The sequence below is a fragment of the Perna viridis genome, chromosome 3, assembly GCF_037379345.1.
Source record: "Perna viridis isolate PV_CMFRI_1.1 ecotype Kerala chromosome 3, ASM3737934v1, whole genome shotgun sequence".
NCBI classification, from domain to species: Eukaryota; Metazoa; Mollusca; class Bivalvia; order Mytilida; family Mytilidae; genus Perna; species Perna viridis.
The window spans coordinates 55513775-55541268 of NC_142447.1; the positions used below are offsets into that span (position 1 = coordinate 55513775).

At 32.0% G+C, this 27494-nt stretch overlaps 1 protein-coding gene across 1 annotated transcript; it reads right to left on the reverse strand.

The window, feature by feature from the left end:
* Positions 1 to 1955: 1955 nt before the first annotated feature.
* On the reverse strand, positions 1956 to 27190 carry LOC148622977 (ATP-dependent RNA helicase DHX58-like). The gene is made up of 17 exons (XM_088574154.1): positions 27176 to 27190; positions 26708 to 26879; positions 21728 to 21856; positions 21084 to 21434; positions 20556 to 20615; positions 19295 to 19438; positions 17923 to 18042; positions 17148 to 17315; positions 16812 to 16906; positions 14198 to 14446; positions 13259 to 13427; positions 11560 to 11658; positions 9683 to 9837; positions 8719 to 8860; positions 7488 to 7724; positions 4670 to 4837; positions 1956 to 4065 (listed from the first exon to the last, which is right to left on the reverse strand). Exons 1-17 carry the CDS (start codon positions 27188 to 27190, stop codon positions 3446 to 3448), a joined length of 3093 nt encoding a protein of 1030 aa, XP_088430280.1. The 3' UTR covers positions 1956 to 3445.
* Positions 27191 to 27494: the final 304 nt, after the last annotated feature.

Below are 27494 nucleotides of genomic sequence, written 5' to 3' on the forward strand. Positions count from 1 at the left end.
ATGAAAGAATGTAATTAGTTATATATTTAACAAATTTCACTTACGAAACTTAATTAACACATATTTAGCCTATATTTTAACTATATCAAACATATTACATGATTATTATTTTTTAGTATTGTATTGAAATAAAGTTATTTTTCTGACTTAGATTTATAGGTTTTATTTTGATAACTGCCCAAAGTATTCTTCACATAATACATTTTCCCATTATCTTGAGAAAATCCAGTTCATATATATATATATATATATATATATATTGTATACCACTAATATTCAAATGACGTTTTACTCATTCAATAAAAATGTATTAGATAAAAAATCCTCACACGTTCATATTACTCGAAATCATTGTGCTATTGCAGAAATTTATTGACAAAGAAACATTTTGCTTACATTTTATGTAAATTGCATAAAACAAAACATCACAATGGACTTATAATTATGGCACATGTACAAAACAGTATCAACAAATCAAAACATTTTCAATTAATGTAGATGCTACTACAGAAACCATACATAAGTTCTTTTACAAATTAATTGCACAGTCACAACTATTTATCTAACTGTGACATGTAAATACAGTGTATAACCTACATAATAAAAGTGACACACTACAGCAACAAATTATCATTTGAAATGGTTGTAGCATTTGTGAAACCATATTTGAGTCAAATCTTTATTACTGGAAATACTTCTGATATTTCACCCAAATGTTGGATAGTAACTATTCAATATTACATCAGTTTGTAATCAAATTGACATAATCAAGTTTTTTTTAAATGGTGTCATTGAAAATAGCAACAAAATTTATATTGTGCAACATATAAAGGTTATCTTTTTGTATTATACACGTTATTAATTTTTGATTAATTTACAATGCATATCAAAAAGGTATACAGTGTTTGTAAATTGATGAAAAAACGTTCTATAAACAATAAACCAAACCTGAACAATATGAAAACATACAACCTGCAATAAAACAATGCTTGAACAAAAATAAGTATTGTGAAAATTATTCATAGTTATAATTTGTTTTCAGTATTCATATTATGTCATCAATATTCTTGATTGGACTTCGAAGCATTCTTAAAATATTGATCCTATTAATGTAAAGAATCTTAAAGCCATGGATAAGAAATATTTTCCCAAGTCGCTGTGGACATTCTTTACAGAATATCTCAGATTTTTTCATCATCTGATTAACTTTTGTCTCCTCAATGTCCTTTTTCTCAACTTTGTGCAGAAATTTCCTATCTGCCACTACATGGTGGTTTTATTTGAAGAATCTGATTGAGCTATCCTTGTTTCAGTACACCTGGAACATACCAGTTTGAATGAACCTGTCCATTTATTATCTTGTAAAGTCCTGTTCTTCCTTTTTTGTTCCTCCAGTTCTTTAGGACTATTTGTTCTTTTACAATCAGTTTGCGTATCTCCTCTGGTCCCCTATCTTTATGTCTGTTCAAGGCATTGTTTACTTTCAGAGTAACTTTTCTTTACATTACATGTAAATTGCATACAAAATCAACATGATAAAAAAATGTATGGCACATGTACTAACACACTAATTACAAAAACATTATACTTACAAGTCGCCATAATAGAAACCATAATGTTCTTCCTTAAAGCGGTTTCATCATCACAACAATTGTTCTTTAACAGTTAAGTCAGTAGGGAAAAACTCACACTGGTAAAAGGAAACGAATCAAATACACCTTAGGAAATATAACAAGGATAGGTAAGGTGTACATGTCAAAGAGACAACAAACCCACCGGGATGAACATGTCAGCCTAAGGCCAATAAATTAATTACTGTACACTTATATTTACAATATACCAATGTATATCCTTTACCAGAATCCTAATTACCAAAAATGAACACTGGAAATGAGCAATAAACTCATGTATGGAAAGGACTGCTGTCCAATGTTTACATTTGAATAAAACTGCCATCCAATGATAATATTTATTATACCAATTTCAACAAATAAACTCAGAACCTGACACTTCATTAGACCTTTTGCCAAGTAAGATTTTACCCTAGATTATATATTCCTGAGTGATTTAATAAAACATAAAACTTACCAATACATAAAACTTTTTTCCCTACTTTTATTCCATTGGCAACGTATGGATTTCAAAATATATGTTCACGGCTTATCCTTCTTTGTTGATAATTATAATTGATACATAAAATATTTATTTCAGAACGCCATCAGTACGGTTTGTATTTCAGAACACCATCAGTATGGTTTGTTTTTCAGGTTAGTACTTTGTATCTAAAATTTGAAATTAAATTTCAGAAAATGTCCATTTTAAAGATTGATATCTTGATTGACTAATAAGTTATGTTTATTTTTTCGCAAGCGACAGTCTGAATGATTACTTTTAACAGGTCATTTTTCCAAGCGTACAGTATGTCACTGTCCATGCTATACTTGGTTATTCGTATTATATATTTGCATTTCTTTAAGTCATTCTAAGGTATTTTGTCTTACTTCTCAAACATTTGAATATGATTCGATTCTTTCTTTATAACTGGAAGTACACTAAAAGTATCAGACAAAGTTCACTTGAATTTTAATTCATTTAATGTAATTTGGATATTAAGATATCAAACATTTGATATAAGTAGTCTGTGAGAGGTTACTTTATTTCTTAATAATTGTGTATTTCTTTTTAAAATCACATGGAGTACACAGTTGCATTACTATGATATTTATACCCCAACTTTGAGTGGTGGTGTACAGTAATATTTTTCCTTTCATTTCAGAGAGGGGTACCCATCTCTTGTATGTTACTCCTCCTACACACTTCAATGGAATTTAATTAATTTTTTACAGAATCTTCATTACATGTTCCTATTGTGCATCTCCTATTTTAAATTTTCATACAAATCAAAATAGGATGTCAAAAATGTTCTCAAATGGGTCGAGATATATATCAAGTTATTGGGCATTACTCCAAGTTTTTCTAGTTTTCATTCACTTTTATGGTATTTATAATTGTGTGCTGTTATTTTAGTGAATGTCAAGAGAAAATTATCTGTATTGGCATGAAATAAATATAAACACCTGCTAGAGTCTGTACACCTTCAATGAACCCATCTACAAAAGCATAACAGACTTTTTACTTCTTAATTTATTCTTAATAAATTTCCGTGTCACTAAACCTAATCTTACAATTTTAAATACCAAGAAAAATTTTACAAATTCAGTTAAATAGAAAGCAACTTGTGCATCAAAAATAAGTACAATTGGTTTTTTTTTTTTATTATTATTATTTAATTCTTTTCAGGGGTACAGTATAGGTATTGTATCCTTTATTTTTTTCCCTTTTTTGTACTTTTTTTAATTGCACTATGGATCATTGAATAAACACAACAACTTCAAAAATAACTACAAAAGCATGTATCAAAAGAAATCAATAGTACTTTACTGTCTTAAGCTACCTCTGATACATTCTGTTTGGGGAATATCTCCTCCAAGTCTTTGTGACTTATGTCATCAATCTTAAATGGAACAAACTTCCAGTTCTTATATTTTCTAAGTTTGTCTCCTTCTTTACAAAGAAATGCTTCTATCTTAAGTAATGGAACTTCAAGGCCATGGATAAGAAATATTTTCCCAAGTCGCTGTGGACATTTTTTACAGAAAATCTCTGATTTTTTAATCATCTGATTAACTTTTGTCTCCTCAATGTCCTTTTTCTCAACTTTGTCCAGAAATGTCCTATCTGCCACTACATGGTGGTTCTGTTTGAACAATCTGATAGAGCTACCATTTATTTCTGTTTCATTACACCTAGCACATACCAGTTTAAATGAACCCTTCCGTTTATTATCTTGTAAAGTCCTGTTCTTCCTTTCTTGTTCTTCAAGTTCTTTAAGACTATTTGTTTGTTCCGCTACAATCAGTTTGCGTATCTCCTCTGGTCCTCTTTTTTTCAATTGGTTCAAGGCATTGTGCATTAAAGCAGCTTTTTCAATACTCATTAAGTCTCTTCTCAGAACATTGTGATCACTGATGTAAATGGCCTGGCCTCCAGCTTTTCTCGTCCTACCTGTAGAACACATAAACTTTAAGAACTCATGTGTACTTCAGTTAATAATAATACTGTTTTGTCTTGATGGATTCCTAAGTAAAAGTTAAGTGAAATCAAATTTAAAATCAAATCAAAATCTAAGTACATGTTACCAACTTTTATCTATAACCACTAACCACTATAGTTTATCTATAATCACTAACCATCATAGTTTATCTATAACCATTGACCCACTAACCACTATAGTTCATCTATAAACACTAACCACTATAGTTTATCTATAACCATTAACCACTACAGTTTATGTATAACCATTAAACACTACAATTTATCTATAACCATTAACCACTACAGTTTATCTATAAACATTAACCATACAGTTATCTATAACCATAAACCACTACAGTTTATCTAATCATTACCAGCTTTGTTTGCATCTATCATATCAGTTCATATTCTAATTGATTTGTAGTAGATAGAATTCCTTCAAATGAAACAGTAATTTGTAATATTTCTTGCCAAATATTGTATTGAATATACCATGAATGACATTTAACTAGAAGGTACAGATACACAGTAACACTATTATTAAAAACCATCTTCAGAAATTTATTGTACTTGCCTCTCATTTGAATGATATTGATCTCATTGCCAGAGTAGTTGTATTTCATCACAATATTACACTCTGGTACATCAATACCCTCACTGCCTACAGAGGTTGCTACCAGTAACTTGATTTTATGGCTTCTAAACTCCTCTAAAAGTTCCTTCTTTTCAGTCTCTGACAAACCTGTAAAATTGAATTTTCTTCTATAGGTAACCTCTTTGCAATAGTTACAATATTGTCCATTTGTAAGACCAGGAATCAAAGTGCTGTGAGCACTGGAAGCTTTTATTTTTTTGTGAAAATAGATGCATTCACAGTCAATTTCAAAGATAACATGATGAAAAGTAAAGCATAACTTTACATTTCCCATATAATTTAGAACTGTTTCTTTTTATCTTAAATGTTTATAAATTTAATGATAATCTATAATACTGATTTCACAGATATCCATAACTGTTAACCTTTGGAAGATTCTTCCCATTTTACACTGTCTCATGTGGGAGATTTTTCATGTAAGAATGCTTTATTTCATATTTACACAGAAAATAAAGTACTTTTAACCAAAACCTACAACAAAAATTAGGACTAAATTTTTCATTGTTTTTGTGAGAGTCTCTTTTAAAGTGTGGTGGTTAACAGTATGGATATGATCAGCAGATCTATAGTTAAATGTTATCCAACTTTAAACACATTTAGAAATTTTCTTTCAATTAACTTTTTTCATAATTTTTCAAACCTGTCAAAATTTAATTTGACTGTAGACTAGCACTTAATCTTATCTGCAGCAAATAGAATATTATCAAGCTGAATAATTGCCTGAAACATATTTACTGATTTTGAAAGAGATAATGAATGTTATATATGGACTATATATTAGGTGTAGTGGTCAGAAACAGTAGGGAAGTTCCTGACATGAACTGGTGACATAAGGTACTTTGATTCTGAAGGATAAAAAATCTTCACACAGCATGTTACAACAAGTACAATACTTTACATTAAATAGACCAGGCCCCTGTGCCACAAAACTTGAAAAATCATTTAAATCTGGGAAAATTCTTTATTGTTTGTGATGTCATCAATTTAAAAGCTTTGACTGGAGTTACCTTGGAAGTTAAGAATATACTCAGACTGAAGTATATTTTAAGTTATGTGATGCTCATGCAAGGAGATGACTGAATCTTAAACATGCAACTAGAAAAACTGTGATCAATGTACCCAAACACCCTCCCCAAATATAAACTCCATAATGTCAGTTAGAGGGAAAACAAAATAGGTGCACAATGGCATTATGTGATGAATGTGTGAAAAAAATTAAACAATTTCAGGAGTTGCAGATGAAAAGATGCCCCCTTGATAGACAAATGACAAAGTCAATGTTTTGTATATGATATGCGATAAAGAGTTACTGATTTCCTTTTTATCAAATTCCATTCCATAAAAGAGAACATTGTAAAATTGGGAATTTGTCCTTGCAAGGGTTTTTCATAAAATCTTTGACCCAACATTACAACTTTTTTAAGTAAGGTCATTGAGGTCATTATAGCATTTTGAACATTGATTTTTAAACAAAAGGGATAACATGCCTGTGTCACCATTATATGATTATCATAGGATGGTACTATATCCTATCATCTTGGAATAGTTGTGTCATCTATTTATTCCAAAGATCAATTAGGAAATAAATCACAGAAACTCTACTCTATCATATTTTAAACACAGGCTGGCCATTTATGTTGCATTGTTTTACCTGGACGATAGTGATGGGTTAAATAATGACATAAATGGCCAGTGGTAAAACAATGATAACATGGAGCTTCTGTGATTTATTTCAATTCTAATAGGACTTGTTTCTTTATATTATAATAGAAGCTGCCGATGAGTTGCACAAAATGTTGGTCATGTGTTTATCACTTTTTACCACAGCTGTGGTCTAAAGAGCTTTAAAGCATGTCATAATAGAATAAAAAAAATAGTTTGTATAATAATCATGTTTTGAATAATTATTGATGTTTGTAAAGAATATGACAACAGACTAAAAAAGATCAGACCAATGGTCCAGTGAACCACTTCATAAATTAAGCCCCAATTATAAAAGTGATCATACACTCCATGAAACATTCATATTTCCCATTTTAGGGCTCGTGCATCTTTTATTGTGTGTTTACACTCTCTTTTGCTTTGTTTAAATACACAATAAATGTATGATAGAAGTGTTTGTGTAAACGCACGCTAGGAACATTCATTAAAGCGCACGATACAAGCATTCTTTTAAACACGATACAAATGTTCGTTTTAATGCATGATATTAGTGTATGTTTATTTTAAACATTTAATATTTCCTTTATTCAACTGTTTTTTTTTTTTAATATTTTTTTGCTATCATTATTTTTTTTGTATTTTCATTAGTTTTATTTTCTGTTTTTTCTTTCATTTTTTGTTGATATTATTATTTTTCATCATTTGTCTATTGTATGTTTAAACACACCCTATGAGCATTTGTCTAGCATGCGTTTAAATGCATGCTGTGAGTATTCATCTATCATGAACTTAACTGCTTGCTGGGAGCATTCTTTCATTGCAGTTTAATACACTATAGGAGCGTTCATTTAAACCATAATAGAAACATTTGTTTATCGTGTTCTTAGTGAGTGTTAAGCAGGCATCATGCTTGTGTCTCAAGGAGTGTAAGTTATGACATCATAAAAATAGCATTGTGATGTCATAACTTTATTCATATGACTTTTGGTGAAATGGATCATAGGCCTTAGCAAACTAAAAAGAATAGGCAACAACTTGAACTCATCATAAATAATGAAGAATAATTACAACTTACCATCACCAGAGTCAGCTGCTTTAGATCCAATAAATGGTTTGACAGGGATATCAATGCCCTCTAGTTTCTGGTTTAGATATTCAGCCAAGGATTTTGCAGTGGCTCTTGTTTGAACAAATATCATTCCCAGAGAATTTTCACCAGCTTCAGTAAATAGTTCCTGAAGCTTTTCCTCTATCATTCTTAGATTTGGATTAGGGACTATATCTGGTTGAGTTTGAAGTCTATTGATCAAATCTTAAAAAGAAAAGAAAAATCAATGTTTATTTTTATCCTTCTATGTCAAGACTTGCTTATATGAAGACTGAGAATCCAAGCAAATACAAATTACCAAAGTGTTAAACCTGAATTAAGGCCACAAACCACTTTCCATAGGCTCAAAGTTCATACTTCACCATAAGTTTAACATAAAGAAGACTATATATTACCTAAATGATGCATGTATACAGTAATAGCTCTGAAAATATCAAACAAGTTTACTACCTTACAGTGCAATACCACCTCCTAGAATTCAATGAACTAACAAAATACTTTGCAGGGTGCATCTTAATATGACCACAGAGATTAAACCCTGAACAGTTTGGGCAAGTATGGACACACCATTTAAATGAAACAGCTTTATCTTTTGATTATGATTTGATAAGAATTTGACCAGAATTTTGGCCCTTTAGGCTTAAAGGTTAAAGTTGAAAGCTCCAAAATCAATCCAAAACTTCCTTTTGGGGTAAAGCAATTGTGTTACAATTTCAAAGCGATTCATTCACTTTTACTCAAATCATTATACAAATACTCATTTCTAGCTCCTTTGTACTCCCTTATTTTAATTTAGCTCAAGTCACTACTTGAAAAATCAATCCCAGTTTTCCTTCCGTGTTTTGGCACCTTGCAGAAAATTAGTACTAGATTCATTCATTTTTACTCAAGTTATGGTCTGAACATAAGAAAAATGCTTGTTTCAGGTCCTTAACCCCAATAAATACAAGTCTGAGGTATAGAATATTGTGCACAACATTTTTTTTCCTGAAATACCCCTCAAGTGTTACAACATTTTCTTATAGACAACATCAGAAGGTTCTTGCTTTAAGCTACAAAATGATAAACTTTAGAGTTTAACTATTTTTCAGTTTATTTGGTATTTTTTGTACATTAAAGATTACAACTTTCAGAGGGACTGGGGGTAAAATCAGGGTTGAGATCCAAATGTTAACTACAAATGTGTTGTATATACTACCTTGTCCACGCTTTAAAAGTGTTCTCTCTACAGAAATAAGCCTTTCTTCTTGCTGTTTTTCCTCTTCATATTTTTTTCTCAAAAACTCAACCACATGTTCCATATTCATAAGGTAATTGATATCTAATGCTTCATGAAGTATCTACAACATGATATATAAATGTATTACTATTACATCAACACTCTTGCTCTATTCACACAGAGTTAGAAGACCATCTGATATCTCAATTATCCTAGAATTTATTGCATTTAAAGATAAAAGAAATCATTTAAAAGGAATGTAAAGTATTTACTATTTATAAAAGCTAAAAAAAAAAACACAAACTTCCGTCAAATTTCCAATTCATCTTCAAATGGTGCATGTGCAGTATAAATCTAAACAGCTCAAAAAGTAATGTACTCTATCATTTGACATTTAAACGAAAGTACTCATGTACTGTGTCAATTAATATAGAATGAAAAATCTCACAGAAGCATTTGAATATTGAGCAGATGTTTGCACAATGTAAGCAGGGTACCAGTTAGAAAATGGAGTACTTGTCTTAGTGTGTTTGACTGTCCCATGTATCCATTTCTTTACTTACAGGTTATGATGCCTTTCAACGGAAATTATCATAGTGATTTATGAATGATTTAAATTTCCTTATTGGGAAGTTAGAACCTAATAAAGGAAACGATGACTTGGATAAGATAAGAAAGCTAATTAGTCTGCATATATACATGAAATTGTTGACGCATATCTTCCAATTGAAACCCTTTTAAAAACCCATCAGTCAATTCAGTCTCATAACAAGAAGCTTAAGTTACCTATATACACTTCTTGTTTGGGAGATTTAACAAAAATCTATTCCAATCCTGACCAAAAACATTCTATGGAGTATAAGCCAGGTTAAAATCTAATGCTGATGGAGGAATAATAAAACAAAGGTTTAAGAATTTGTAACATCCTTTTAATAAAACTTACACTAAGATGAGTGAGGCAGCTGATCATATCTCTACCATTGGTTAATGTAGTATCACACATCAGTTGGTTCTTCAGTTTAATGATGGACCCTAAATATGTCTTAGACAGGTAATTTCCACCAGGCAGATTGTAGCGAGTGTTGGGTACAGGCTTGGCTACAACATATGATGTAACTATCAATATTTTAAGTCAAAACAAAAGACAATGTTTTGCACAGTAATACAGAATTAAATGCTTTGCAGGGCACAGCTTGGTACGTCCACTGAGGTCGACCCTGAAAAGGAGTGGGAAGTATGGACACATCGTTCAAACTTGATACAGATTTAAAATTTGATTTCAAGTAGACATTTGACTCCTAGATTAGAATTTGACCTGAATCAAAGTGGCCCCTTTTTGGTCCCTAATTCCTAATAGTTCCAGTTGCAACTTCCAAAATCAATCTCAACCTTCATTTTGTGGTACAATTCAAAAAGATTCATTCCCTTTTACTTAAGTTATCATCCAGAAATAAAAAAAATATGGCATTAATGGAACATAAAGTGATACCCCACCACATAATGGCAAATTATTCAATAAATGTGAAAACTACATGAACTTAACCTTTATTTTAAGAACTGCAAAGTTTCAAAAGAATTCATTGATCCACTCTCAAGTTATCATCTGCTGAAGTCAGCTGACAGACAGATGGATTGACTAGATATGAAACTTTTCAGAGGGTATCACATAATACGTCATCACTTCATGTGTCAGATAAAAAATACAAATACATGTAGTATTATACTAATCAAAGTGCTAATAGCACTTGAGATTTTATATTCTTGTAAAATTTGTTGTATGAACAAAATTTCATAGATTATATGATGTAAAATAAAACTGTGATCATACATTTGCATTTAACATATTATTAATACTGTTTTTTTCCTAATATGTATAAACTGAATGTCAATCCATACTACCCATCCAACTTCAACAAATTTGAATTTTCCCACCAATTTTATGTGGTTAAAATCACTGCTCTTCACTTCCTATTAATGGTAAAATACTAATGAAAGGATGGAGAATTTGACTGATAAGTGTGTTAAATGGAACATGCTTAATACATTTCATGCTTCTTGAAATATTATTGCAAGAACTAAATTTCCTAAATGCAAATTTATTACTAAATATTTTTCAAGGCAAAAAAGGAGTCCCTCAAATCTTCAGTTAATTTAAAGAATAGATCGTAATTTTTTTTGCAGAAATAATAGAATATTATTGAGTTGAATAAAAGCAAGAAACCATATTTACTGGTTATGAAAGAGGTATTGAATGATACTAAAAGGAATTAAATTTGGACTATATGTTTGTGTAGTTCAGAAATAGTCAGGAAGTTCCAGTGGTGGACTCGTGACATAAGGTATTTTGATCCTAAAGGATCAAAAACCCAAAAATTGAACTTGACCTGACTATTTTATACAGTAAAATCTGGTCAAACTGGTACCTGAATAAACCAGATTCCTAAATCTAAACAGACTATTTTTGTAAGTCTAAATGAGTCTTCATATTTTTTTGCTAAAACACTCCTTTAAACCAGATACTCCCATATCCAGTTCCAATATACAAAAATCATATATAATTCATCAGTCAAAAATATCTAAAATCAACAACATTAAGGACTTGTCACATTTATTGACCTATTGCCAATACCATAAGGTAATTAAATCAAATGTGGTCCACTGTGCTAAAACTTGCATATTCAAAATCTCAAATTAAACCATCTTCATAAACCACTACTTACAGAGGGAGAATCAATATGGTGATATTTATCACTGAACCCTGATACCAATACAAATTCCTGTCATTAGTACAGGTAAAGCTATGTTTACTATGCAACATACCTTTCATTATTATTTCATATTTTTCTCCTATTCTTTGTACTTGTTCTTCAATGATTTTATGACACTGATCCTCATAGTCTGTCTTCATCTTCACATGTTCTGAAGGAAAACAAAGTAAATCATACACACTTTTCTAAATTTCAATTAAACTATATATAGCTACTACCTGAACCTTTTTTGATTGTATGGTGTAAATCATAATTTCTCTTTTTATTTTAGCGGAGTTGATGCCAATGTCAATAATAAAATATGTCACTGACTTAGTAACTGCTGACATCTGTTGAGTAAAGCTGTTGATGGGAACAGCCATTATCTTTAACTCAAGATTGTGGAATTCAGGCAAGAATATTTTCTACCATAAAGTTCTTCATTTAAAATAATACATAAATAAAAAAATAATATATTGATAAATAGTTGGTAATTATTCAATGCTTGGTAATATAGGTGTGTCGTCCATGAGAAACGTAAAGGTTAAAATATCAATGACATGACCATAACGTGAAACGTGGGATGACCCTAGCTAATAAAACAAGAGACTGATGAACAGGATGACTGTAACAGGTGATGCACATATGGATGCTTGAGAAATACCAAAGGATATACTAACATCATATCATTCAAGGTCTAGTCTATGCTAATAATTTTATGCTTTATGAAAAAAAACCAAAGGACGAGTGTTAGGGTCATCAGCTTTACCCCAGTAGACATTTATGAAACATACATGGTATTGTAGGGAAAAACAACTATTTTAAGGGAATCATAAGAAAAGTAATATACTTTTATTGAAGCCTACAATAAAAATGTCTAGCAGTAAAAATAACAATTTTGAAAGAAAGTACACCCAGTGTCATACGATATTTTGACACCCACGAAATATTGACCCCGGGGTTAAAATATCAAAGCGAAATTTTGACCCACTTTATGATAATTTGACCTCCCCCTGTATGACATGTTAACCCCCACAATATTTTAACCCCCCCACACTGCAAGTTCAATAAAACAAATGGGTTAATATATCACAACAGGGGGTTTAAATATCGCAGTAGGGGGGTAAAATGTAACAAGGAGATTAAAATATCATATCAGGGGGTTAAAATATCGCAGCAGGGGGTAAAAATATCATAACAGGAGAGTTCAAATATCATATCAGCGGGTTCAAATATCGCAGTAGGGAGATAAATATCACTGCAGGGGGTTCAAAATACCATAACATTATGATATTTTATACCCCCTACGGCAATACTTTAACCCCTTTCTGCGATAAATTACCCCCCATGCGATATTTTAACCCCCCTGTTATGATATTTTAACCCCCTCCTGCAATAAATTAACCCCCTGTTATGATATTTTAAACCCCCTGCTGCAATATTTTAACCCCTCTCCTGCAATAAATGAAACCCCCTGATGCGATATTTTAACCCCCCTGCTGTGATATCTTGACCCCCCGTTATATTTTAACCTATTTCTGCCATATATTAACCTCCCCTTCTGTGATAAATTAACCCCCTGTAGGGGGTCAAAATATTATTAGGGGGATATGTTAAAATATTTCACATGATATATTAACCCCTGGGGTTAAGATATCATATGATATTTTAACCCCGGGGTCAATATTTTGCAGGGGTCAAAATATCATATGACATCAGAATTAGAATATGTTTACATCAGTTTTTATTGAATTTATGAAGGTTTATTTTACCTTCAGAAGGAATTGGTACAAATTTCTTCATTTCTTTTTTGTTCTCTGGTTTTTCTACTGTGGAGATTTCATCCAGGTCTAAGTTGCTGAAGATTTTGATCATGTGACTTACTGCTCCATCTTCAGTTGTTGCTTGTCCAACACCCACTGAGGCAGTCATACCAACTATCTGTAAGGAAAATACACCCATTCTTTTACTACCATACCATAGGGTCAGGTAATTTTTTATACTACCGTATCATAGGCTCAGGTAATTTTTATACTACAGTACCATCGGCTCAGGTAATTTTTATACTACCATACCACAGACTCAGGTAATTCATATACTACCATACCACAGGCTCAGGTAATTTTTATACTACCATAACCCCATGCAGGTCTGGGTGTTAAATGAATAGGCCTGCAGCAGCGCTAAGCTTGTCATAAAAGGTAAATAGTGCTCAGAACCCCAGCCGGGGCTAGGGCGCTCTGCCCACAGAGCAACTGGGTTGTGTGCCCAGGTGGCCAAATGGGGTACCCCTGGCATGTTACATGCTGGGGTTATCAGGCTATAATACAGAAAACCTGACAACAAACCATAGTAGTGCACCGTGTTGGGAAAGATGCCACGTTCCTCGCAAGTTAAAGAACCCTACTGTAATATTCTTCCAGAGTAAGAACCATTTGGCTCCGCCACAGGAGGCTAAATTGCCCGACCCTACCCACCTCTCCCCATTTCTAGTGGTAATCAAAATTTGTCTACTTCATTTTCCTTGTGTCCCATCCCATTTTTCATTTCATCATCATTTCATGTTCATTTTATCATCCACTTCATGTTCATCGCCTGAAAATAGCTGAAATACCGCTGCTCGGACGTTAAACCCCAACATCAATCATATACTACCATATCATAAACTCAGGTTTGTTAAGATACATGTAATAATTTGATTTTCACCTTACCTGGGGTAATTCAACTTCTAGTTTATTGCGTCTGGTTTTGATGTATTTCCTCATTAGATTATTGTAAGGTTCTCCCTTATTTGTGTGGTGACATTCATCCAGAATCAGTAAGGAAAAGTCTGTGATTCGTGTTCCTCCTTTCTCTATGTTGTTGATCAATATCTGAGGTGTGAAGAAAAACACATCAAACTGCTCAAGGAGTTTCTTCAGTGGAACTTTAGATTGGTCATCTTTGTTTATTATGTAAACCTGAAAAAATTAAATGAAATAAATCAATTGACCATTTTCAACATTTCTGTGGCACTTCAACATTTCCATACTGTCCAATTTGAATCATTTGAAGATAAAGGTGTTTTAACCTCTTTACTTAAAAGTGTAACAGCCGCAATAATTTGAAGAACATAAAATTGAATCTAGCCTTTAGTGGTATTAGTCCATGGACTAGGAGGGTCCACCGTGCACCCCCCTCCACTCATCAACTTCATGGTGATTTTAAGGTACTTATATAAAAAAAAGTACCCCTATCCTACTGAAAAATCGCTTAAATTGACATATTTTTCCATGTCAAAACCCCTGGAGTTTTAATGCTTCAGGAAAAAATTGCTTATTTGGTACTTTCTGTTTAGTATTATCACAATTTATACTTCTGGGGTTCTTTTGATGAATTTTGGCATTTTTGCAATCAGAATTTATCAAAAAATGCAAAAAATGGGATTTTCAATTTTTTGGCCAAAAGTAACAAAAATTTGACTCTACGAATTATTGCTCCACTAAAACGTCTCAAATTTGGTATCATTCGATAGATAATTCAATGTTCTACATAAATGAACCACGAAAAACTAATTTTCAAGAAAGGATTTTCAAAAAATGTTAAAAATATTACCCCACCCCTAAAAAACTGGTCTCAGTATCAAACAGAATTCTCATTCAAAGCATACTGACATTGTAGAACTCATATTTTAGGCATTCATAATTAAGATAATGATGTTCCAAATATATCTGATCAATTAAGGCACTTAGATTTTCTTTTGGGGTGACAATTACTATAAAATCGGAAACAATGGGAATTTTCAGAATTTCAGAATTTTCATTTGTATCAACAGATATTGTCTTTTTTTTTACTACCGTAGTTTAAATAAGCTTTTGTGTGATACGGTACATTAATATAGTGTCTTAGCATCAAAATGAGCCCAAGTAATAAATATTTGAACTTTTCCAAATTAAGTTAGGTGGAAAATTGCCACCCTCACTCATGAAAAAAATGTCTCAACATGAACTAAAATGTTAATATTTGGCATATAAATTGTGTACAATAGACATGTATGGTACTATTGTTTTAATTATCGATGTATTCAACACATCTTCTCATTTCAGGCGTGTTTTTTTCAGTTTCAATGTGACAATAATGAGTTTTTCATAAAAAGGGGAATTTTTCAGAATTTCACATTTTCTTCAATTTCACCTATAATTGGCAATTTTTTTCAAATACCGTACTTCAAACAAGCTTTTGTATATTCAACTACAATTATATAGTGTCTTAGCTTTCTAACAAGCCAAAGTAATAAATATTTGAACTTTTCAAGTCCAAATAGGTGAAAAATTGCCACCCCTATCCATGAAAAAAAGAAGTTAACAGGAACCCAAATGTTAATTTTTAGCATATAATCGATGTAAAAAAACAAGTTGGGTTATAGTGTTTTAATTATCAATGTATTCCCTGTATTCAACATACCTGCTCATTTCAGGCACGTGTTTTTTTTCCATTTTTTTATAAATTCTGTCTATGAAAATCACAAAAATTCTTCAAAAGAACCCCAGAAGTATAAATTGTGATAATACTAAAACAGAAAATACAAAATAAGCCATTTTTGACTAAAGCATTAATACTCTAGGGGTTTAGACATGGAAAAATATGTCAATAAAAGCAATTTTTCAGCAGGGTAGGGGTACGTTATTTTTAATCTACTGCAAAACCAGAGGTGTTACAGCAACTTTCTTGGTCTCATTGTAAAGCTGAGACACTGGGCTACATGAAGATACAAACACGTCAGTTTATTTATTCTGTAGAAAGAAGAAGTTTGTAGAATCAAAAAACTTAAAAAATTGATTTTTGCCTCAACAAGGTATAAAAAGTAGTTAAAAAATACAAAAATACTTCCGTTTATTTTTTTGTGACAAGAAGATTCATAATTGGGAGGTGTAAGGGTACCTGAAAATCATGTTTTGATTGATGAATGGGGGGTGCACGGGGTTATCTCAACCCAAATACTATATGAATCCTTGCAGTTACATAGTAAAGTTTTATAGAAAAGTTTTATGAAATGCTTCATGCCCTTGGTGGCTTCTATTTCATTCAAGAACAGTTAGGTTTAAAACACTAAAAATTAAACTTCCTTTTGTGGTATTGAACTTTATGTATAATTTCACAGAAATTCATACAGATTTACTTATACTTTTGTTTTTGAAAACAAGAAAAATGCTTGTTTTTAGCCTTTTTCTACCCTTAATTCCTATATAATTGGGGACATAAATTTTGATTATTTGATTAGGATCAATCTTTTTATTAATTCGACAACAAAATCAATGAAAACAAATCATCATTGATCATACTCACAGATTCTTTCCCTAAATAATTCTTAAACAGAGTAAACTGTTGTTGTACAAGTGGATTGGTTCTAGCCATAAAAGCAACTTTAGCTTTCCCAGTCCCTGAAAATTTATAATCAAACTGTTGTAACAATAAATGTAGGTAAGGTTTTTCAAAATTACTATACATATTACTAAAACTTATGTTTAAGTAGATTTTTGAAATTTTCAAATAAAAGTTTTTCAAACCTTGAAAGTAATAAAAATACAATAAGTAAACTGACACTTTACAGACAAAAAAAAATCTACATTCAAATTCATTTCATATACCGGTATATAGTTTTACTCTTTCATACATATGTACCTCGCTTTTTTCGATGTTCCCTGACAATATGTAAAGCGACCCATGTTTTACCAGATCCAGTATCAGCACATATCACAGTATTTTTACCATTAACTGCTTTCTCCGCCAACTCATACTGATATCCTCGCAGATTTATTTCCTTTGGTTTGCTTTGCTCTTTTTCTGAAGCTTAAAAATCATTATCACTTGTGAATATACAATCATTCTGAATGGCCCATTGTCAACATTAAAGTTGGGCAATGTAGCATTTTTTCAACAACTTCTGTCCTTTCAAAATACAATATTTTGTTTGGTGGGTAAGACACTAATACTTATTGTTACAATATATATAAGCATCACTACACCATGGCTATTTTCTCAGTCTACCTTATATTTCTGTCTTCACAAGGTTGAGTTGTAGTATTGAAGGGCTTTACAATCCATTTCTGGTATTAAGCTAATTAATGCATCTTTAAGGCTATCAGGATTTTAAGGAAAAAAGCTTACAACTCCATCTTCGAAAATCTTTTTCAGAAAAAGCTTTGATACTTGTTATAGCATCAGTAGTCTCAGATTTAAGGATTTTTTTTGTCTAGTGATCTAACAAATCAGCAACTGAGCTTTACTACAATAAAGCGAAACTAAATTGTAAATTAAATACAGTAAAACACTAAGTCATAAAAAATGCTCCTATTTTTAATATAGTCTGAATTCCTTGCAATTCATTAACCTATGTTTTAGGGAAAATTTGAGCACAGATTTAATTTAAAAAAATAGAAAATTAAGTTATGTGTACTTTCTTTCATGTACTTTTCTTCATCATAGTCTGAGTCAGGATCAGCCTCATCCAAAACCTCTACCTCCTCCCTGTGACCCATCTGGTTAGAGGAAACACCATCCTCTTCTCTGCATGCACCTAAAATAATAAAACAGCTACTGTGAGTACCATTCTATGTGTGGAACACTACATCTTAGTGTATTAATATAAACTCTCATGCCAATTATCAAAAGCTTATCTTTAAAGGAAAAGAGTAAGAGTTCATCTACAAATGTTAATTTGTTAGATACCTACATCAAGAGGGGTACACAGAATGACCACCACAGGGCCTTCGATTCCCCATCAATTGGATTACAGAATGACCACAACAGGGTCTTCGATTTGCCATCAAGTGGATTACAGAATGACCACGACATAGCCTTTGATTCCCAATCAATTGGATTACAGAACGACCACGACATAGCCTTTGATTCCCCAGCAATATGATTACAGAATGACCACGACATGGCCTTTGATTCCCCACCAATTGGATTACAGAGTAATCAAGGGAACCAAGGTTATAGCGGTAATCAAAAGAATGTAATCCAGGGACAAAGACCAGACATGGAAAACAGACATACAAAACAAAGAACATAAAGTAACTAAAATCATACATACAAAGTAACAAAAGTAAATGAGCAACTCGGCCTCCACTAAAAACTGGGAGCATGGACCAGGTGCACCGGTAGGGTAAGCGTCCTCTGCTTTTCTAGAAACACCCGCCGAGTTGCTCATAAAAAGTCAAGTCCAGGACAGACAAACGAGGGAAGGAAAAATATGACCCGTTGAATAAATCAGATCTATGGTGCTGATGGATACACCATAACGATCCACGAGTTCATGATAACAACCATAAAACTTCTGTAGTGATGACTTCAATCTTGTAGCAACATAACCCTGCTCCAGAAGCCTATTTGTTAGAGTTCTAGCACGATACAAAAAGTCTGCGTAGTTTCGGCAAGCTCTGGCATAACGTATGAGTTGTGATATGAACACTCCATATGCAGGAGCCGAAGGGATGTTGCCACAGATGAAAGGAAAGTTGACAATTCTGAATGAAAAGCCATCACGTTTATCGTAAAGTTTGGTCAATAGTTTTCCTTTACCATCGATTTCTAAGTAGAACGACCATGACAGGACCTTCAACTCCCCATCAATTGGATTACAGAACGACCACGACAGGGCCTTTGATTCCCCACCAATTGGATTACAAAACAACCACGACAGGGCCTTCGATTCCCCATCAATTGGATTTTGGATTCTAAAAAATAGGAATAACAGAAGTGATTAAATTTGATAACAAGAAAAGCATGGCAACAAAGCTGTATCGAAAAAAGAAAATCATTTGTACCCTCTTTCGTGTCTATTTCTTCAAAACAGTCTGAGCTAGGATCAGCCTCATCCAAAACCTCTGCCTCTTCCCTGTAACTCAAAAGGTCAGATGATACACCATTCTCCTCTCCTCTATTGTCTGTGGCATCACTTTGGTTTGAAACTTTTACATAAAATAATTAGCAAGAATCCAGTCATGTAGTAATAGAATAAAAATAAGAACAAAGAAAAATTGTTTACCTTGCTTGAAAAAAAAAACATTCAACTGATGTTAGTAAGTTACACCATTATCACCCAATACTCTTATACATAATATGCCTCAAATAAATACATTTATGATCAACTAACTGTGCACAGTTCAATTAGACTGTACCACAATAAATACACCTCAACAATATGTATCTATCCAAATACATCTTGTGCTACTGAAGTATGAATCTGAAACCATAACTGGATAGGAAAATCACCATTTTTATGAATAAAGTCACATATCTCAAAAAAATAAAATTTTAAAGTTATCACTGAGATATGTCTATACTTATCCAATTCACATGGCTGCTGTAATTCAATATTTGATAGTACCTGCAGGGGCATATGCATAAAAGAAATATTGAATTGTAATTTAGTGATGCCAATGCAACTATACATTTAATACCATTGGTCTAGCACAAGTGATTCATGATTAACTGACATAATCAGAAAACTGAACAACAAGAAAGTTAATAGACCATGGCTGTGGTGGCAGGAGATACAGTATTGTAATTATTTTATGCTAATACAACTGCATACCAGATAAGATTGACCTAGCACCAATGGTTAGTATCAAACTGACCTATTCAGAAAACTTAACATAAAATCTTAACATGGAAAAGTAATACAAATAGTCTCACCTTCTGAGACTCTTGTCATAAGCGAAACAGAAATGGTGATGGTTATAATTGTATACTATTCAAATTTTGAGTTTGTAATGTGTATGTATGTTATATGCGTAACAAATATTTCTTTAGCACTATTGGTAAACAAGCATTAAGAAACATAAAGGTTTCATTGCAAGCTCAATGTAAAAAAAACTTTCGCAAACATATTTTAAATAATGAATATTTATCTTTTCCAAAAAATACTTTTCATATATAAAGATGAAGATTTAAATACATATTTCACTAGCTACTTTTTTACATGTCCTTAATTGGATTAATTGTTCAATGACATTTGTTATTGTGTAAGTGTGAAAAGTAATTCAAACTAAGAGTTGAGAAGGTTCCGTATTAGTTTTAACTTACCAGTAGTGTCTGATTCTTGGATTAAAGGTGAAACAATAATTCCTTTATCTTCCAACTCATCTGCAAAAGTAAGTTTTCTAAAAATAATTATTACATTATGAACATATTACCAGGTTTATACAACTATTGGACACAAAAAAGCCAACACAGTGCATTACATTTATAATCTTAATCTTATATTATAATACATGTATAACTGAAAATGTATTTTTACCTAAACTATCTAACAGACAAAAAATAGGAAAATACCCATCTGAAATAAAATTGTAAATTCAGTTATGTTGTACATATGTTTTTAAGAGTATATCCACTCCTAATGAGCATTAAAAACAAATACATAAGAAGATTCAGAAATAAAAATAGTTGTACTCTACAAGAAAAACTCATCACCAAATAAATAGAAATAGGAAGCCAATCCCATTACCAAGAACACCAAGTATGTGCAATACAAGGAATTAGCCAAAGTGTTTTAAGGGTTTTCAATTTTTCAATACCGATTTTTTGTAAAACCTAAGATGCATTACTTACTTGAAGTTGCTGAAGGGTCCATTTTAAATTTTAAAAATTCTTGTCCTTCAGTGCTTTTAAGTGCCTCTATAAATATAATTGGCCAGTTCTCGTTTCTTTTTGGCAGTCGTATAAACAATTCCTGTGATGCAGCCGTATTACCTCTGCTTTCTCGTTCTGAACGAATGGCTTGCATGTCTGTATCATTAATAGCACCATAAGCAAACAAGAAGCCACATACATCTATAGACGATAACCTATCTATGAGGTCTCCCTTCAGAATGTTAATCAGAAATCCAAAGTATTCCTGGGAGAATGACTCACCCCTGTCAGGGTACTGGCCTTCTATGGCATTTGTAAATCTCTTGTAACCTTAGAAAATACATATTCATCTCATTATATGTTCAAACATCTTTTCATGACCTGGTATAACTCAATGCAATTATCTCAATCTAATAGCATAGTGGTATATTTATATTTTATTGTGTAAACAAGATGTTAGCCATTAGAATGGCATACAATATACAACCTAAATTACTATAAACTTAAAACAAAACACAGTATTTGCTTAGTTGAATATTTATACTACTTAACAATCATTAAAGCAACTCCTCCTTCTGACCTGTACACTTTCCGGTCAGTAATTTATTTTGTACAAATCTCACCTGCTTCAGATAATGCACATACAAACTTTCCTATCATTCCATCATCTTCTGCAATTTCATCTATAAGTTTTTCTACTGCTTCTTTTCTATGACTTTTTGCAAGGTTGTTGATTTCTTCTATAAACTGATCTGTGAACAAGCATTAAATAATTTATAGTTTCAACTAGAACACTGACTGAGTCAATTTTAATTTAAGTTATCAGTGAAGACCCCCCAACCCTTCCCACCAATGTGATCCATAGGCAGAATACAGCCATTGATATTTGTCTGTGTATAGTATAGGTAACAGGAGAGGTTCTGATGGACAATGTTTTGAGTTAAGAGATTGGTTGCATAATGTCCAGTGGCAAATGTATACACATATTCATTTGAAAAACATCTTAAAATGAGTGATCAGTGAACCCTGCATTCAGCTATACAGATATGCTTAGCTTGCAAGCTCAGAAGATAGCAGTCTGCAAGAACACTTATCATCTTGCTCAGACACATTGTTCTGACTCTGATCCAACAACTCATTGCCTTTTACCCCTTAATACCATATGTTTTGTGGAGAAGCTGCAAATATTAATTTTTTATAATTCTTTGATTGATCTGGCCGTAATTGAGGCTAAGGCACTACCAACAGACCAACCCAGCAGTACAGTTTTGTCACTGTTTTCTGGCTACTTGAACTGTGAAATATTGGATAAGATTAATCACTCCTAAATAAATTCTTATGTTTTTTTATTCACTTATTCTGTCAAGGTTTGCACTCTAAGATGACTGAGTTCATTTGGTGGTGGCTATAATGACTTGTTTGTTCCAGGATTTTTGTTTTTGCTTACTGCAAACACACATTTGGGGTTATATAAAAGGTACATACCAAAAGGTATACACATACCAACTTTTCCCCGTACCAACTTTTCCCCGTACCCAAATACTATTTTGCTGATTTCTTCATTAACTGATATTTCCAATTGATAATTTGTACACATTTACAAAATGACATGAAAGCTAAGATATAATCAAAGATTTTTAAAATGTTTTTCAAAAATTTCATTTTTATTCTATTTTCAGTTTTCAAAAGTATTGGAATGAGTAACCTAAATTTCTGTATCCAAAATCAAAGTCCAGTATATTTGTTATTTGTATGATTTTATTATATATTTCACATTAGAATACCACAATATAATCGAAATATTCAAGGGTGATACATTAAAATTGCATTAGATTCTATTTATGAGACTTCCTTTTCCATCCTGGATAAAATGGTATCCATTATTTGCTGGTTACAGGGATTTGTGCAAAAGTACAGTATGGAATTCAAACTCTGACAGCTGTTTTTTAAAACAATATCAAATCTTTCAAAATGTTATCCAAAGTCTTAAAGTGAAGTCTTAACCTTTGAATGTTTTCAAAAAAATGAGAAATTCAGACTGGAAAGTAAGAAATAGTCAATAATTAGTTTGGTACGGTAACTTCTGGTTACACATTTCGGGGCTTTTGAGAACATAAAATCAACGGAGTTTGAAAATATCATAAATCCTAAAATTCAGTATAAAATTCCTAATATAATAGAAAAGTCAATGATATAGTGAATTGGGTATGGGGAATTCGGTACCGCTATGGGTTACACATTTTGGGGTGAACCTATAAAAAAGGAATTGACCTGTCTGTTCATCCTTCTGTGTGTCTGTTGGTCTATTCGGACTACAAAATGTTCTTATTTAATCCTTTGATAAATTAATACCAAATTTTGTTCAGTGATATTCATGACATTACTTCAGCAATTGGAAGAGGTTAAAATGTGGCTAAAATAAGAAATTTTTTTAAAAATTGGCAAGTTTCCAAATTTTAAAAGCTATTTATAGATTTTTGGTCACTGATTATAACAATCTGTCTATTGTTTTAGAATAGGCTACTTATACTTTATTTATTAAATGGAGTCCATTCACCATATATTTAATATTAATTCTCTATAATTATCAAACAATTACAGTACTAGCTGGCCACACTACCTCCCTGAATGTCTCAAAACTTTTTGTAGATAGTTATCCTATAGTGTCATACAACTATCTGGTAAAAAAAAAAATTCATGATTGATGTTGCCATGGTAAAGGCCACATCTTTATTTCAGGTTGTGCATCCAATAAAAAGGGCACAAAATGTCATTTTTACTCATTTTTTGCAGGAAATACCTACTATTTCAGTTAATATTTACCATTGAATGCTTTTTCCCTTAAAAACTGTCATATTTTTAGGTTATATTAAACATATTTTCAATGATTTTGTTGTTGTTGATGAAGTACTGCTATGCAATTAAAATCGAGATTTTGGCAGTAAACCAAAATTTTGAATTTGGCTAAAATTGATGATTAAAAATGACTTTTTCAGCCTGATACCCGATGATTTGTAAGAAAACATTAGTTGTAATGGAACGAGCATACTTTTATCTAATGAATTAGCACAAAAAATCAATGGGATATTCCAGCATGACTGAAACATAAAGATTCTTAATTATCAAAGAATGCAGTTTCAGCAATATTTTCAAAAATCGTGCCCAGATCAGAACATTTTGGTATTGGACATAGATCTTTGATATTTGTTTTGAAGGTAGATAACATGAAGCCGATTTTTCAAGTATCAAATTTGGTGACCTTCAACCTTTACCTTTGATCTCAAGGTCAAATATTTGATTTCACAAAGCCAATTTCTTGTCCAGACTATAAGTTTTTTACCTTTTACCTAGGATTTTGATATTTGGCATGTGGGTAGAATATATGAAGGTGATGTGTCGTATATTATAATAGATGACCTTTGATCTTGACCTTTGAACTCAAGGTCAAATATTTGATTTTACAAGACCATTTTCAAGTCCAGGATAGAACTTTTTTACATTTTGACCTAGGCTTTTGAAATTTGGCTTGTGGGTAATATATATAAATGTGACGTGTTGCATACCATATTTGGTAATGGATTTTACATACATGTAGTATATTTCTTGTCCAGACTAGAACTTTTTTTGGCTTCTGACCTAGGGTTCTGGTATTTAGTATGGAGGTAAAACACATGAAAGCAATGTGTCACATACCAAATTTGATGACCTTGATCTTTGACCTCAAGGTCAAGTACTCATACTAACATGAAAAAGAGACATATGTTTAGTATGCTAAAATAGTTCCCCCTAGTTCAAAATTATAATTTTTTTTCTTACCTGTGAAGCAATATCACATCACCTCTTGCATATCATGTTTATATTGCCCCAATTGATTTCCTACGCTAGAGCAATTAACAATTACTCTGATTTCAATGAATGCAAAAAAACATAGGTACAAAATATATCTTCAGAGTATTGGGAAATATGTCTAAAAAGGCATCCTACTTAATTCTTTCATATACAAATTTTTGGTCCAAAGATATTCTGTTGCTTCTAAAAGCATGATTAATAATTGTTTCTTGTAGCTTTTCTTTTCTTGTGTTACATACTCCAAGTTTTTGGTAGTTTAATTTATATTTTTAGTTTTTGTGTGTTATAATTTTGTTACATGTACTTCATGTGGTTTGTGTTGTGTATGTCTGTTTTATGGATTTCGTTATTGACACTGGACTTTCCAATTTGTCTATCGATACAATTTTGATCGTCTTGTACTTTTGTTTGAAATGCCTGTACCAAGTTGGAACCATTGTTTTTCCAGCCTGTGATAACATCTTTGTCAAATTTCAGATTTGTTTTTTATCCATGGACAGATTGGTGTTTTGAAATTGTATTCTTGAGATAAAACAATCAAGACTAATGCAGATGGATACATACACCAAAGAAATTCCAAGTTTTTCTCATAATAAAAACATACAATTTCCCATTAATGCAAACAACAATATGCATTGATTTATTTTTGCAGCATACCAATACATAATATGATGATTTATTATTACTTGTATATTTCAAAAGTTCCAATGAGCACTACTCCATAAACTACATGTACATGGAGTCTTCCATGGAAGACATATGTTGCTTGCTCCTAAGTTCTCAGTAAACAGAAAGTTAGTGAGTCTGAGTCTGCAAAAAAAAATGATTTCCTACAGTATAATAGAATAAAACATCCTGAAAAATATCTAAGATCTGATTTAAGACTATGGTTGGCACCAAAATAATTCCTATAGGTCAGGAACAGGTAAGGGCAATATTTAAATGAGACAAGAAATCTGTGCGTGACAGCTCACTCATGACACCCCCTCTCTAGATGCTACATACTAAGTTTCTATTGGCTGTAATTTATACTTGCTGAGAAGAGTGCGACAAAAATTTACCCAATTTTACTGCAAAAGCTTAACAATTCACTAAGTCGGCAAAAACCTGAAGTGCAGCAGACCTGAAAACCTATCCCACCATATGGGAACACCTATAGATGAAGCATACCAAGTTTCAAGAGGCTGTGAAAAGTAGTTGCTGAGAAAAGTGCAACAGAACTTTTTTTTTATTTCAGATGCATGGACAGACACACACATGAGGGTAAAACAGAATACCTATGGAGTTGGGGTATAAAAATCCAAAAGAGTTCTTGTAATAGCTCAAATTGAACATTCCTTCATGACTTCACTTTTTAACTTGGAACAGTGTCTAATAAGGCTGCTCTAAAGTCTGATTCATCCATCTTTTTGTCCTTTTGTGCTAGTCTCGAGAAATAGCACAGAAATGACAGCCATTCCCACTCTATCAAATTTTCATCAGAACCATTCCATACCATATACCATGTTTCCTAAATGTAATAAATTTTGTTGAAATCGAAATAATTAAAAAAATAATAAAAATGGCAGTCCGCTTGAAATAAAAATTGGACAAGTAATCTAAAAATAAGCTCATATCAGTCTGAACCGCTCACCTGATAAACCTTAGGAAACATGACCAAAGGTAAGGTGAGCTAAAAATGGCTAAATTCCATGTTTATAAAATCCACAAAATAGCAGATATTAGAATCACTATGACAGAAATAGACTGTATACCTTGTCCAATATTATAAGCTCTCCAGACTTGTAACCCGTTCTCTAGGAAATCAAAGTTGTGAAGGCTAGATATGGCTGGTATGCTTTTCAATGTAACTTTCTCAGCATCTGCATCATGAATAGGGCAAAGCACTCTAACTCCATACTGCCTTTTCTGTTGTGTATCAATTGCCTAAAATACAGTGTATATATGTCAATTTCTAGAACAGAGTTGAAATATACAATTGTACAAATAAAATGAAAAAAAAATACATATTTTGAAAGATTTGTCGTGTTTCTAGCCATCAAAGTTTTCATTTGTACAAGTTAAGCTAAAATTGCTCTGAAAACTAATTTTAAATTGATTATTTTCGTCTTCCAAATGTTATGTCTCCCCATTTCTGTCTGAGAAGTCACACGAACCGGCTTTTATAAGGACTTTTTTTTAGCAAATTCTAAGTTCAAAGGAAAATTAGTTCTCATACCAACACTTCCTGGTAACATGCTGTTATTGCTGCATACTGCAAATCAATTAAATTTTTGTGATTTTCACGTCAGTATTTCTACTGCAAATACTTAACTGTGCAAAAATCTATTTTTATCATTTGGAATAAAACTGTGCAAACAAAAATCTAGCTGACGAATCATGGAATAAAGATGACACAAAAATTTCCCAGTTTATAATACCAAGTTTCTTGACACAGGGCTAACATAACTTTCTCATGGCAAAAATATCAGCGAAATGCACATGGTATACATGTACACAATGAACACAAGTTACACACTTAATTAATCAGGGTACTTGAGT